The following is a 13,000-nucleotide window of genomic DNA, read 5'->3' as shown; positions in this document are numbered from 1 at the left end:
ATGGAGTTACAACTTGAGCAGCTATAGTCTGAGAGAGTGGCCAAGGCAATATAGGTAGAGAAGCACATAGCCACGAAATCTGGGCACTGTACCAGGCATCTCTGAGGTACTATGGGGGGATATTAATGCTCTTACATATACCCCCTTCTCCCACCTGACACAATGGTATATCCTACCTGACCTAAGGTATCTTTGACCACTCTGTCCCCAATCATAGGATGGGATAGGGTAAAGGGAATAAGGGCATTCCCAGCCCACAACTTGAGTTGACAGTTTTACTGACATGGGAGATACTGGAAGATGGAGTAGTGGGTGGGGTTGAAGAGGGTTCTTGAAGAAGAGGAAGAAGAAGAAAACTGAAACACAGATCAGGTCAAGATATCAGAAAAGAATGGATCTAGAGGGACTACTCTAAAATGTGGAGTCATTGTGTGTCAGAGTAAGGGTGAGAGGGCAGGACAGATGTTAGTTATATAGTCTCCGAAGACATGGGGGAAGGATTTTATTAGCACCTCATACTAACTCTAGGCCATTCTGGATCACTGTCCAGTGGTTGCAGAAGGGTTTGCAAAACTCAATGAGCTATGTGCTATGCCAGGGAGGATTATTCAAGGTGGACAGGACATAGTGAAGAGTCCCCACAAAAGATGATCCACTGGAAAAGGAAATGGGAAACCCCTCCAGTATCCTTGCCAAAAAAAGTCCCAAGGACAGAAGGAGCCAGAGTACTCTAGTCCACAGGGTCACTAAGAGTCAGACACAATTAATTAATCAACCCTAGAGAGAGATTCTCTGTCATTGGCAAAGCTTTATTGATAATAAAATATTCCTAATCCTTTACACTCATATAATATTTTTACAGCAATTCATAACTGCTGTGTAGTAATAGCTAGAAATCTGTTGTTAGAACTCATTAAACCTTGAGTTAGGTCCTGCCTCTGACATATACTGTCTGTGTGACCTTGGACTTTGTGACGTCTCAGTTCTCTGGGTTTCTCTTGAAAACGCTAAATTGCACAAAGGTCCTGCCTACATTGGTATCGAGTTTTTTCATTTGGAAGTTCCCTGTATTAGCATCAAATCCACACATTGACCCTCAAATCGTCAGGGAAAAAATTACTCTGTACAAGGTCTGGGAATTTCTTTCTTTTTTATTTTATTTCACAGCTTCAGAAACAGAGAGGCTCAAAGAAATTGGACGACTTGCTCAAGATCATTCAACTGGTAAGGGGGTAGATCTCAAGCTAGAATGCAGATCTTCTGATTTTTAGTCCACATTATTGTCCAGTGAACTTATGCTATTTAAAAAATGAATCATCTCTACTTTTTTTTCCTCCTCCTCTTATAGAAATGGTGGTGAAAGAAGCCATTCAATTGTATGGTCACCCCCATACTTTATAACTTCACCTATGCTCTTTTAAGACATTAGCATCAAGGTTCAACAACCTCTGGAATCTTACAGATAAGATCGGAGAAGTGTGGGGACAATGAATCTTAGAAATAGGGAGAATGATTGTAGAGAGGAAAAGGAGAGAGAAAAAAGGAGGGAAAATAGCAAATATGATATCTAAGATTGTCACAAAACCCTGAAATGCCAAAAGTACTCATTAATGGAACTGATATCAGTTATTCCAATTTTAGGTGTAAATAATTTGATTCTCTTTGAAATGGATTTTTTCCCTCCTCTATTCCTCCTTTTGACTCATACTCTACCTTCCCCTTCATTGTTCATTGGTGGGAAGGAAGGAATGGTTAATGTATGCTACCTTATCTTTTCATTTTTGAGGAAAGGGGTGGGGACTTTAGGGACTTTAAAATAGTGACTGAATCATGCCCATTTTTCATTTCCAATTCTCATCTTCTTTCCTTGTGTTTTGGGGCACCCCACCATATATATTGCTCCCCCACTACTCACCAATCCTCTAGATTAGCCAGAGCTTTCCTCCTCAACCAAACTTCACCTCAGAATTATCTTCTAATTAGCCTTTCTGGACAGCTAGCATAGCTAGAGGGCTTCAGGTGGGGGTGGGGTGGGGAAATCAACACCTCTCCTCTCCCCCTTTACTACAAAGATGAAGTACTGGGAGAAGAAGAAAAAGGGATGGGGGTTGGGGAAGAGGCTGGGTCCTCGGTAGTAAATCAGAACTGGTCTCCCAGATCAAGTTCCCTCTGATTTCTGAAGTCATCCCCCTCCCTTCTCCCCCCACCTCCTCCCTGAGTTCCAAGGTTTCAATTCTTCCCTGAAAAGCAGTGGGGCCTCCTTTCAAACCAGCCCAGCTCCTCCAACTCCCAACAACAGCTTAGGTTACAGGAAAGAAAGAAGAGGAGGGGGAGAGAGGGCCCAGCTTGGAAAGAAGGGGGAGAAGTTCTGGCAGAGGAGAGGGCAAAGAGAAGGGAGAAGGGGAGAGAGGGATCATGAGATTCTAGGTCTAGAACTGGAAGAGAAAAGGAAAATGGCTAAAGAGGAGAGAAAAAAAAACATCCTCCATCTATACTCTGCTAGAATTCACGGGGGGGAACCCCCAAACCAGAGCTTTGCCTTGGATTTCTGTAGTCCTCCCTATTCCCATCCCCCTTTTCCCTAGCTTTCTTATTTCCTTCACTCTTGTCTGGACGAAGCAGATTCTGGGGGAAAGGAATCCAGGGGTTGGTCAAACCTGAGTTCTTTATCCAGATCATTTTCCTCACATAGAGATTAGAACCAGATTAATAGGAAGGGCATCTAAGTGCTAGCACCTCCCCCTCCCCTTCTCTTCTATCTCAGCCCAACCCAAATCATTAAAAAAAAATGTTCTATACCCAAAATCTGAGCCATCAGAACAGAAAACCAATAATCGTCCTCTCCTTAGCATCTCCTGACTGGACATTTCCCATGCATCTTCTCTTGTCTGAGCTTGGACTAATTAAGAGTCTAAATTAATAGATCATCTGTTCTATCCACTTAATCCTTTTATGTTCCATTTTACAGTACACAGGCACTCAGAGAAGGGAGCTGGAGCTGGAACTGGAGCTGGAGGAATAAAGAAAAGGAAAAACATTTGAGATCAGTTTCCCTTTCTCTTCCTTCCTTAGTAAAAGTCGAGTAATTGGTGGCATGTAGGGTTGCAATTTACTTTTGACCCGGGAGTGGTCTCATCTGGCAGTATGGTCCCTTGCCACCAAAAATGGAAGAATCTACATGTGGTCTAGGAAGGATTTGTTTTGGGGCACAGAGGGACAGGGAAAGGAAGATGTACTCTGGCTTCATTGCAAATGAAAAGGAGCAGGAGGATGGGAATACCCCTCCCCCAATGTCATATAGGAGAAAGAGCATTGAATTTGGGTTCAAGGAAGCTGGGTTCAAATTTTCTCTCTTAGAGGTTTGGAGAGACTTACATCAACTGATGCTGAGTGAAATGAATAGAACCAGAAGATCGCCGTACACTTCAATCTTGTATGAAGAGGTATTCTGATGGAAGTGGAAATCTTCAACATAAAGAAGATCCAACTCACTTCCAGTTAATCAATGAAGGACAGAAATGACTACACCCAGAGAAGGAACACTGGGAAGCGAATGTAAATTGTTAGCACTACTGTCTATCTACCCAGGTTACTTATACCTTTGGAAGCTAATAATTAATGTGCAACAAGAAAATTGGATTTACACACATATATTGTATCTAGGTTATATTGTAACACATGTAAAATGTATGGGATTGCCTGTCATCGGGGGGAGGGAGTAGAGGGAGGGAGGGGAAAATTTGGAAAAATGAATACAAGGGATAATGTTATTTAAAAAAAATTATTCATGCATATATACTGTCAAAAATTTTTTATAATTATAAAAATATAAATAAAATTAAATTAAATAAAAAACCAAAAAAAAAAAAAAAAAAAACAAATTTTCTTTCTCATACTGACTAACAGTGGGCAATTCTTATCATTTCTGAAGACCTCAGTTTACCCATTTGTAAATACCTCTGAAGTCTCTTGGAGCTCTAGATGGGTGTCTTGTGGTAATATATCTATGATCTTTGATGTATTCAATGACTAGTTATTCCTCTAAAAGTCTCTATGGGGAAGTTTTAGAAGGATGCTGGATGTCTTCTGGGATTAAGGAGTGAATACAGCATCTTTCCCAAAATTCTAAAGGCTAAAGTAAAAGCGATAACTTCCCAGCTTCATTGTTTCTAAAATGAGGGGAATGCATCAGAGGAAGACTAATAGTAATAATAGTGAGTGTTTACTTCATTTCTAAAGGTTTGCAAAGTGCTTTTTAAAATCAACATTATCTAATTTGAATTTCATAAAAATCTGAGTTCATATCCTGTCTCATATGATTAGTGACCCAGTGACTCTGGATAATCATTTTTTAACCTCTGTGTTTCTCATTCATAACATGAAGATAATAATAGTATTTATCTCCCAAAGTTATTGTGGAGATAAAATAAGATAAAATTTTCAACGCAGTTTTGCAAACCTTATAAGTACTATGTAAATGCGGCAATGATGATGATGATAGTGATAATTATATATGATGCCTTCATTGATACATGAAGAGATTAAGTAACCAGACAAGTTATTGTAAACAGTCTAAGATCATACCAGAGAGTGTATAAGAACAAGAAACTTCAATCTGATTTTTTTTTCTCCCCCTGAGGCTGGGGTTAAGTGACTTGCCCAGGGTCACACAGCTAGGAAGTATTAAGTGTTTGAGACCAGATTTGAACTTGGGTCCTCCTGAATTCAGGACTGATGCTCTATCCACTTCACCACCTAGCTGCCCCCTCAATCTGGTTTTTTTAATTCCCTTCTTATGCTAATATTCTATGATTCTATGATCTCAAGGTAACCAAATATGGCCAGGAAGGAGGGGGCAGGGAAGAGTTTAGGAAGAAGGGGGGGGGGTGGAAATTGGAAGGGTAAAAATACAATATCTGTATTGATCACCTCAAACATGAAGATCTATTTCCTACAGGTAACAAGCTGTCTTCACGTTTCCTCTTTTCCTGCTTCTCTCCCAACACACCCCTCTCCCTAGGGAAGTGTTTGGTGTATAGGAGGAAGGTTTTGCAGTTAGATGATGGAACAGAAATCAGAGCCCATGGGTTCACTGGCTTTGCCCCTATTTGAACCTGATCAAGTCTCTCTACTTCCTGGATTTTTCCTTTTTAAAAATAAGGATAGAATTCTGAGTTTTATGAATCAGGACAGATCAAAGTGAGCACAAACAATTTATACAACATTGCAAAGGAAAACAATTTTAAAAGATTTTAAAAACTTTAATCATGTGAGCAGGATGATTTCAAAAAAGCCTTGAAAGATTTACATGAACTGATGCTGAATGAAATGAGCAGAACCAAGAGAATATTGTATATAGTAACAACATGACTTTGTGATAATCAATTGTGATGGACTTGGCTCTTTTCAACAATTCAGTGATTGAAGGCAATTCCAATAGTTTTGGGATGGAAAATTCCATTCAAATCCAGAAAGAGAACTATGGAGATAGAAAGTGGATTAAACCTTTTTGTTGTTGTTGTTTGTTTACTTGCTTTCTTTTTCTTTCTTGTGTTTTTTTCCCCTTTGATCTGATTTTTCTTGCACAAAATGACAAAAATGGAAATATCGTTACAAGAATTGCACTTATTCAACCTATATCAGATTGCCTGTTGTCTTGGGGAGGGGGAGATAAGGAAGGAAGAGGAAAAAATTTGGAACACAAGAGTTTTACAAAAATGAATGGTGAAAACTATCTCTACATGTATTTGGAAAAATAAAATACTATTTTAAAAGAATAGACTCTGATCATGACCAAGCCTGTCTCTTAAGGATCTGAGGAGAAAATGTCTCACCTCCCTTCTGACAGAGACAAAGATGCACATTTATTTTTGGACTCATCCACTGAATGGATTTGTTTTGCTTGACTGTGTGTGTGTGTGTGTGTGTGTGTGTGTGTGTGTGTGTGTGTGTGTGTATCTCACAAGTTTCCCCTTTCTTTCTTCTGGTTAAAGAGGGGAGGAAAGGAGAGGGAGAGATGCTAGCATTCGTGATGAAAAAAAAAGAAAAAAGAAAAAAAAAAGACCATTGAAACATTTTAAAAGAACACAGAAAAGGACACAAGGAAGCACCAAGAAATGGACAGTTCTGAAAGTAATGCCAAACATGTAATATATTCTTTTTTTTTCAAAAGTAAGGGATGTGACATAAAGATTTGCTTTCATATAGAATATTCCTTTTATGCTCTGTGTGTATGAGAATACTCTTTTTTGGTATTTAAGTTCAGAATTTTAAAAATAACCTTTTCTGAAGTTAAAAAAAAAAAAAGGATACCTGTGTCCTACTTACCTGAATACCCTGTAAGATCAAATGAGATATAATATGCAAAACTACTTTCTATGTAGTAAAAAATAAATAAATAAAATTGTTCAATAGAAGGAAACAAGTTAAAGCTAACTTTCTAATGTTTGAGGCTCCCCTTCTCCCCATCTGACAGTTTATTTTGATAGTTTATCTCATACTATTTCCCTTTACAAGCAATACTTTCAGTTCCCTTGTATAGTTTCTAGTCTTGTTCTAACCTTGCTCCTGTCTTCTCTTCTATTTGAAATATACTATCCCTAATGTACTGTCCCTATTCTGAATCTTAATACTATTGAAATCCAATCTATTTTTAAGATTCAGCTCAGATGCCATCTTTTTTTTTTTAAATGAAGCCTCTGATTTCTCATTTTGAAGCTTACATAGTATTTTATTTGTACTTAGTTCCTTTTCACATATTATTTGTATTATGTATACATGAATGAATATAAAAATCTATCAAGTGCTTACTTTGAGCAAAGCTTTATGCTAAATTATGTGAATATCAATAGAAAATCAAGATTATACCATATCTCAGAGAGCTCAAGTGACTTTAATTTTCTTTTTTGTTTCTTCAGTAACTGTACTTGCTGAGGTAGAAGCTATCACACTGCAGAGAGGCAGTTGTCAGGTTGAATATCTCCAAGGAAAAAGGTTTTGATGCTGTGTGAATTCAGAATATGGGCTTTGACTTTGTCCTAAAAGACTAAGGTTGAGCTGAGTTGAATTTCCTTGACAGTGCTTTTGGGAGGTCGGTGAGTTTCAGGAAGAGTACAGATTAGAGAGATGTTGTAGAAGTAGAAATGAGAGAATTTGACAACTAACTGGAGATAAATGGAGTGAGAGAGTGCAGAGTCCACAAGAACTTCAAGGAAGACAACATGGGAAACTGGACAGTGGGTGGTGCCCTGGCCAAAAACTCAAATTTTGTAGGACTGGTGCTCACAAATGAGGCTGGGGTTGGAAATGTCACCAATTAATTGGTAAGTAAACATTTATTAAGAAGCTAATGTGTGTTAGGTACTCTACTATGCACTAGGGATGGATCCAAAGAAAAAGACAAAATTTTGACACTGCCTATTCTGCAGGGCTCACTATGTAATGGGAGAGGAGATCATTTGTAAAAATGCACCTATAAAGTTGAATGAATGTGTACTACTCGAAGTGCTTCATAGGATTAAGGAAAGTGATTAGGAAACCACAGGGTGCTGTATTCATTTCAGTTAGGATTATTAATGTCCCTAACCAGTATGGAAAAAAGGCTAGATTTGAAATTAAAAGACCTGGGTCCAAATACCAGTTCTGTTATTTATTTCCTATGCTACCCAGCACTTATCACATTAACTGGTCCTTTGGATTTTCTTTGAATGCTTGTTGAATTGAATTGAGGAAGGAAAGATGGAGCCAAATACAAAAACTTTGCAAGTCAGAGGACTTTGTCTTTTATCCTAGAGGCAATAGTCAAATCTATGCTTTAGAAACATTACTTTATCAGTATGGATAATGTATTGGAAAGGGGAAAGACCTGAGGCAGAGAAGAGACCAGTTAGAAAGCTGTTGCAATAGACCCAGTAAGTGGTGTGAAGGCCTTATCTAGGATGCTAACCAAATGAGTCTGGGATAGAGGCATGGGGCCGTGGATAGAGCACGGAGCTTGGAACAAAGAATATCTGAATTCAAATTTGACCTGAGATGCTTACTAGAAAGTGTGACCTTGGGCAAACCATTTAACCCTGTTTACTTCAATTTCTCAAGGAAATAGCAAACCACTCTAGTATTTTTGCCAAGAAAATCCCAAATGGGGGCTCTGAAGAATTGCACATGATTGAACAAAAACTAATATGTGAATCAGGAGAAGGAAATGGACCCAAGAGATGTTGTAGAGGTGGAATTAATAAAATAAAGCTTGACAGTTAACTGGATATGGTGGAAATAAGAGGGTGAGGAGTGAAGAATGATGCCAGGACTATGACCCTGGATGAATGGAAGACTCAAGTATGGTGTCCTTGGAGCAATTGGATGGTGCAGTGGATAGAGCACCAGTCCTGAAGTCAGGAAGATCTGAATTCAAATTCTGCCCCAGCCACTTAATACTTCCTAGCTGTGTGACCCGGAGCAAGTCACTTAACCCCAAGTGCCTTGCCCAAAAAATTAATCAATTAATTAATTAATTAATTAAAATTTTTTAAGTGGTGCCCTCAACAGAGTATGGATCACAACATAGCATTTTCATTCTTTTTGTTGTTGTTTGCTTGCAGTTTGTTTTTTCTCAATTTTTTCCTTTTTGATCTGATTTTTCTTGTGCAGCATGTTAATTGTAGAAAGATATATAGAAGAATTACACATTTTAAACGTATATTGGATTATTTGCCATCTAGGAAAAGGGTTGGGGGGAAGGGGGAAATATGGAACACAAGCAGGGGTCAATGTTGAAAAATCTATCCATGCATAGGTTTTGAAAGTGAAAAGAAAATGTGGTGTCCTCAATAGAAATGGAAAAATTAGGGGAAAGGGTGGGTTTGGGGTGGGGGTAAGATAGTAAATAACCGCATTTTTTAATATGTTGAATATAAGTTACTTATGGGATATGCGATTGGAAAAATCCAAGTAGCAGCTTTTGATTCAGAACTGGGAGAAACTTCGAAGAAAGAATAGGACCAGAAAAATAGATTGAGGGGTCATTTGCCTATACGGTTTGCCCACATTTGAGTGGGTGAGTGAGTGGGGATCTGGGATGAAGATTCATGGAAGGACACTGGATAGCCAGATAGGAAAAGAACCAGTAGAGCATAGTGAAAAAACTGGCTAGAGAATCCTGGAGTCAACAGAGCACAGAGCATCAGAAAAAGATATTGAGAAACAGTCTCAGTATTTGGCCATTAGTTGCTTTTCAAGATCACTCAGTTCTAAATGTTATAAAAATGGGAAGAAAATCCATTCTTGGCTTCCTTTTCCGTTGTATCTGAACTGGAAAATAGATCTCTAGGAGGAGTCTGGAAAGGATGTTTCGAACTGGAAAGTAGTCCTCGAGGAGAAATCTGATCCTGCTCCCAAAAGTGATTCTAGAAAAAGAAAATATTGGTATGCTAAAAAGACAAAAAAAAAAAAAAATCTGTTAAGTATTAAAGATACTCAGAAACATTTGGGCGGGGAGGGATGATCGAGGTGACAAAAAGGAGGATAGGGGTTAGGGTAGAGGAAAGAGGAGGATGAAGGTAAAGGGCAGGAGGCTAGAGGAGTTCAGGCTACAGAGAAGATGAGATAAAAGAAAAATGGATGGTTTCTTAAAAGGAGAAGGAGTTTGGGAGAGGGTTATGAGTAAAAGGCAGAGGGAAGTTCAGATAAGAGCCTGGGGGGGGGGCGGAGTATGGGGCTGGGGGGGAGACAGCGGGGAGGAGGGAGAGAACAGATGTGGCAACCCAATCTTGGATTGAAGGAAAGACATGAATCTGCCCTGATATTCAGGGTAGTCTTCTCAGCCTTGGCAGGAAGCCTGAACATACTTTCAGGTTATAAAATGACGCTTTTGGGTACAGAAAACAAATTCTGAGGAATTTTCAAAGTATTTGTCAGCTGAATTCCTTGCTGAATTTGCCTCCCCCTTATATAAAACTGAGTTTATAGTCTTAAAAGACTTTCTCCTCTCGGAGGAGGACAGAAGACACTAGGCAGAGAGGGCCTGCTTTCGCCCAAACAGAGGAGCAAAGGGGCTTTCTAAACTCAATTTTCTTTCTTCTCTCTCTCTTTTTTAAATCCCCATCCCTTTGGGGGGAGACAATAGAAATAATTGATTCATCATCCAGTTCCAGGCCCCAAAGGAGATTTACATGCAAATGTCCCATTCTCCCCCAACTCCCCCTCCCCCCAGCTCTTCAAATTAAAAACCCAAGCAGTAGAAATCAAAGAAAACCCTTCTCCTTGGCCAGCGGGAACCGCAGCTGGAGGGCCCAGAGGTGAGAGGCCCCCAGGAGAGTGAGGAGGAGGCAGTGTCCCCCACCTCCTCCCCCTCCTCCCTAGCTCTTTTTAATGCATCCAGGCTCTCAAAGATTTGGGGTTAAACAAAGCCCCCATTTCCCAGGAGAAAGTACCTGAAAGTTGACTGGGAGAAAAGTGGGGGGAGGGCGGAAGGAGAGAAAGGAAATTCCCCCATAGCTAAACTGTCTTTTCCTCCTCTGTTAGTGTTCAGATTCCTCTCCACCCTCTTCTTAACACCCTCCTCTCCCCCCCCCCCCCATTGACCTTCGATTAAGACCTTCTTGTAAATGCAACTAAACGTTGCCTTGCACAATTAAAATTCACTTGGGAAGAGAGTGAGGAGGGAGAGGCGAGGAGTTATCCCCACCCCCACTCCAATCTCTCTTTCCCCCTCCCCCAACTAGAAAGAACTCTACACCTTCCATCCCAAGAGTTCCCGAGTTTTCTCACTTTAAGGAGCCTCGGTACAGTGGGAGCCATAATGGGTTTCTTTGTGCTAGCTACGGGGCAATTATGCCCCTGAGTCCTGGCCCCTTTAAGAGCCTCTTAAAGAGACAGGCTCCCATTTCTCGAAGGGTTATTTAAGGGTGTGGGGCGGTGGGGGGGGGGGGGGAGAGGGATACAAAAGCCTACAGATCTATATTTAGGGTAAGATAATGAAACTCCCGAAAAGTTTTGCTCCTTAATAAAGGCGAGGGGAAAAAAGTTCGGCTTTTTTTTTTTTTTTTTTAAAGAAAAAGTTTCAAGGTTAAACCAAAAGTTACAAGACTTAAAAAAAAAAAAAATGTTTTAAACTTCTTCAATTGATTCGAAAAGTTCTCCTGGAAAACCAGAGGGTCTCGGGGGCCTGAAAGCGAGAATGAAAGTGGGGATAGGGGAGTGGATTTAAAGGGCCCCAAACTTTAAGTTGGATGGAGTCCCATCTTCCCCTAAAAGGGGATCCGTCTGGGCCTAGGATCTCTACAGCTTTTGTCTGTCCGTGTGTCTGTCTTTGGGTCTCGCCGCCGAGACTCCGGGGAGATCCCGGGCCAGGCCAACAGCTCCAAATATAATAATAGCTTGTCTCTTTAAAAAGCAAAAGGGGGGGTGGGGAGGAAAGTTTTGTTGGCATCTGGTTTCTGATCTCATTATGTTGTGGTTGACCAATCCTGCCCTCGGGGCTGGTCCCCGGGTTTGAATCTGATTGGCCAAGAGTACATTTTGGGAAGGGGCTGAGCCCGCAGGGGCGGTTTCAAGGTTTCCATTTGGGGGGGCTAGGAGAGGGCGGGGCGGCAAGCGGGGGGCCCCCTTGAAACCGACTAATTGGGAACGGAGAGGCCGAGGTGAGGGCTGGAATAGGCACAAAGGAGTCGCTGGGCAGGGAGGGGGCTGCTGGAAAGGAGAGGATAGACGAGTGGAGGAGGAAGAGGAGGAGAGGAAAGGAAGCCCAGCTAAGCAGCTTCAGCGGCTCAGTCTGGCCGGGAAGAGCAAGCAGGCAGGCACAGTCCCCCCCTCCCCTGCCCCTACTCCCCAACTTTTTCAACGGAGAAAAGTTTGGAAGGGGAGGAGGCGGCCGACTGGAGCTGCAGTGATCTTGGGGCGAGGGGAGGGGGGGGGAAACCTGTGACCGAAAGTGGAGGGGGGGGGGCGGCCAGCATGCGGCCCCCCAGCGCCCTGCCGCGTCTGTTGCTGCCTCTGCTGCTGCTCCCCGCCGCCGGCCGGGCCCAGTTCCACGGGGAGAAAGGGATCTCTATCCCGGACCACGGCTTCTGCCAGCCCATCTCCATCCCGCTCTGCACGGACATCGCCTACAACCAGACCATCATGCCCAACCTGCTGGGCCACACGAACCAGGAGGACGCCGGGCTCGAGGTGCACCAGTTCTACCCCCTGGTGAAGGTGCAGTGCTCGCCGGAGCTGCGCTTCTTCCTGTGCTCCATGTACGCGCCGGTGTGCACCGTCCTGGAGCAGGCCATCCCGCCGTGCCGGTCCATCTGCGAGCGCGCCCGCCAGGGCTGCGAGGCGCTCATGAATAAGTTCGGCTTCCAGTGGCCCGAGCGCCTGCGCTGCGAGCATTTCCCCCGCCACGGAGCCGAGCAGATCTGCGTGGGCCAAAATCATTCAGAGGACGGGGGGCCGGCGCTGCTCACCACCGCCCCCCCGGGACTGCAGCCCGGAGGAGGGGGCACCCCGGGAGGCCCCGGCGGCGGCGGCGGCAGCGGCGGCGCCGGGGGAGGCTCCCCACGCTACGCCACCCTGGAGCACCCCTTCCACTGCCCGCGGGTACTTAAAGTGCCCTCCTACCTCAACTACAAGTTCTTGGGCGAAAGGGACTGCGCCGCCCCCTGCGAGCCGGCGCGCACCGACGGCTCCATGTTCTTCTCGCAGGAGGAGACGCGTTTTGCCCGCCTGTGGATCCTCACCTGGTCCGTACTCTGCTGCGCCTCCACCTTCTTCACCGTCACCACCTACCTGGTGGACATGCAGCGCTTTCGCTACCCGGAGCGACCCATCATCTTCCTCTCCGGCTGCTACACCATGGTGTCGGTGGCCTACATCGCGGGCTTCGTGCTGCAGGAACGGGTGGTCTGCAACGAGCGCTTCTCGGACGACGGCTACCGCACCGTGGTGCAGGGCACCAAGAAGGAGGGCTGCACCATTCTCTTCATGATGCTCTACTTCTTCAGCATGGCCAGCTCCATCTGGT

The 13,000-nt window shown here is 43.1% G+C and overlaps 1 protein-coding gene across 1 annotated transcript in view; it reads left to right on the top strand.

Annotated features, from left to right (window-relative positions):
* The first annotated feature begins 11,630 nt into the window (after nt 1–11,630).
* The window catches only part of FZD2 (frizzled class receptor 2), a 2,216-nt gene continuing 846 nt past the window's right edge, over nt 11,631–13,000 (top strand). The window contains exon 1 of the mRNA XM_074261091.1: nt 11,631–13,000. This exon is cut by the window's right edge and continues 846 nt beyond it. Within this exon, the coding sequence (XP_074117192.1) occupies nt 11,950–13,000 (1,051 nt within the window). The 5' untranslated portion in view covers nt 11,631–11,949.

This window comes from Sminthopsis crassicaudata, chromosome 4 (assembly GCF_048593235.1).
Source record: "Sminthopsis crassicaudata isolate SCR6 chromosome 4, ASM4859323v1, whole genome shotgun sequence".
Lineage (NCBI taxonomy): Eukaryota > Metazoa > Chordata > Mammalia > Dasyuromorphia > Dasyuridae > Sminthopsis > Sminthopsis crassicaudata.
This window is presented reverse-complemented; position numbering and strand designations above follow the sequence as displayed.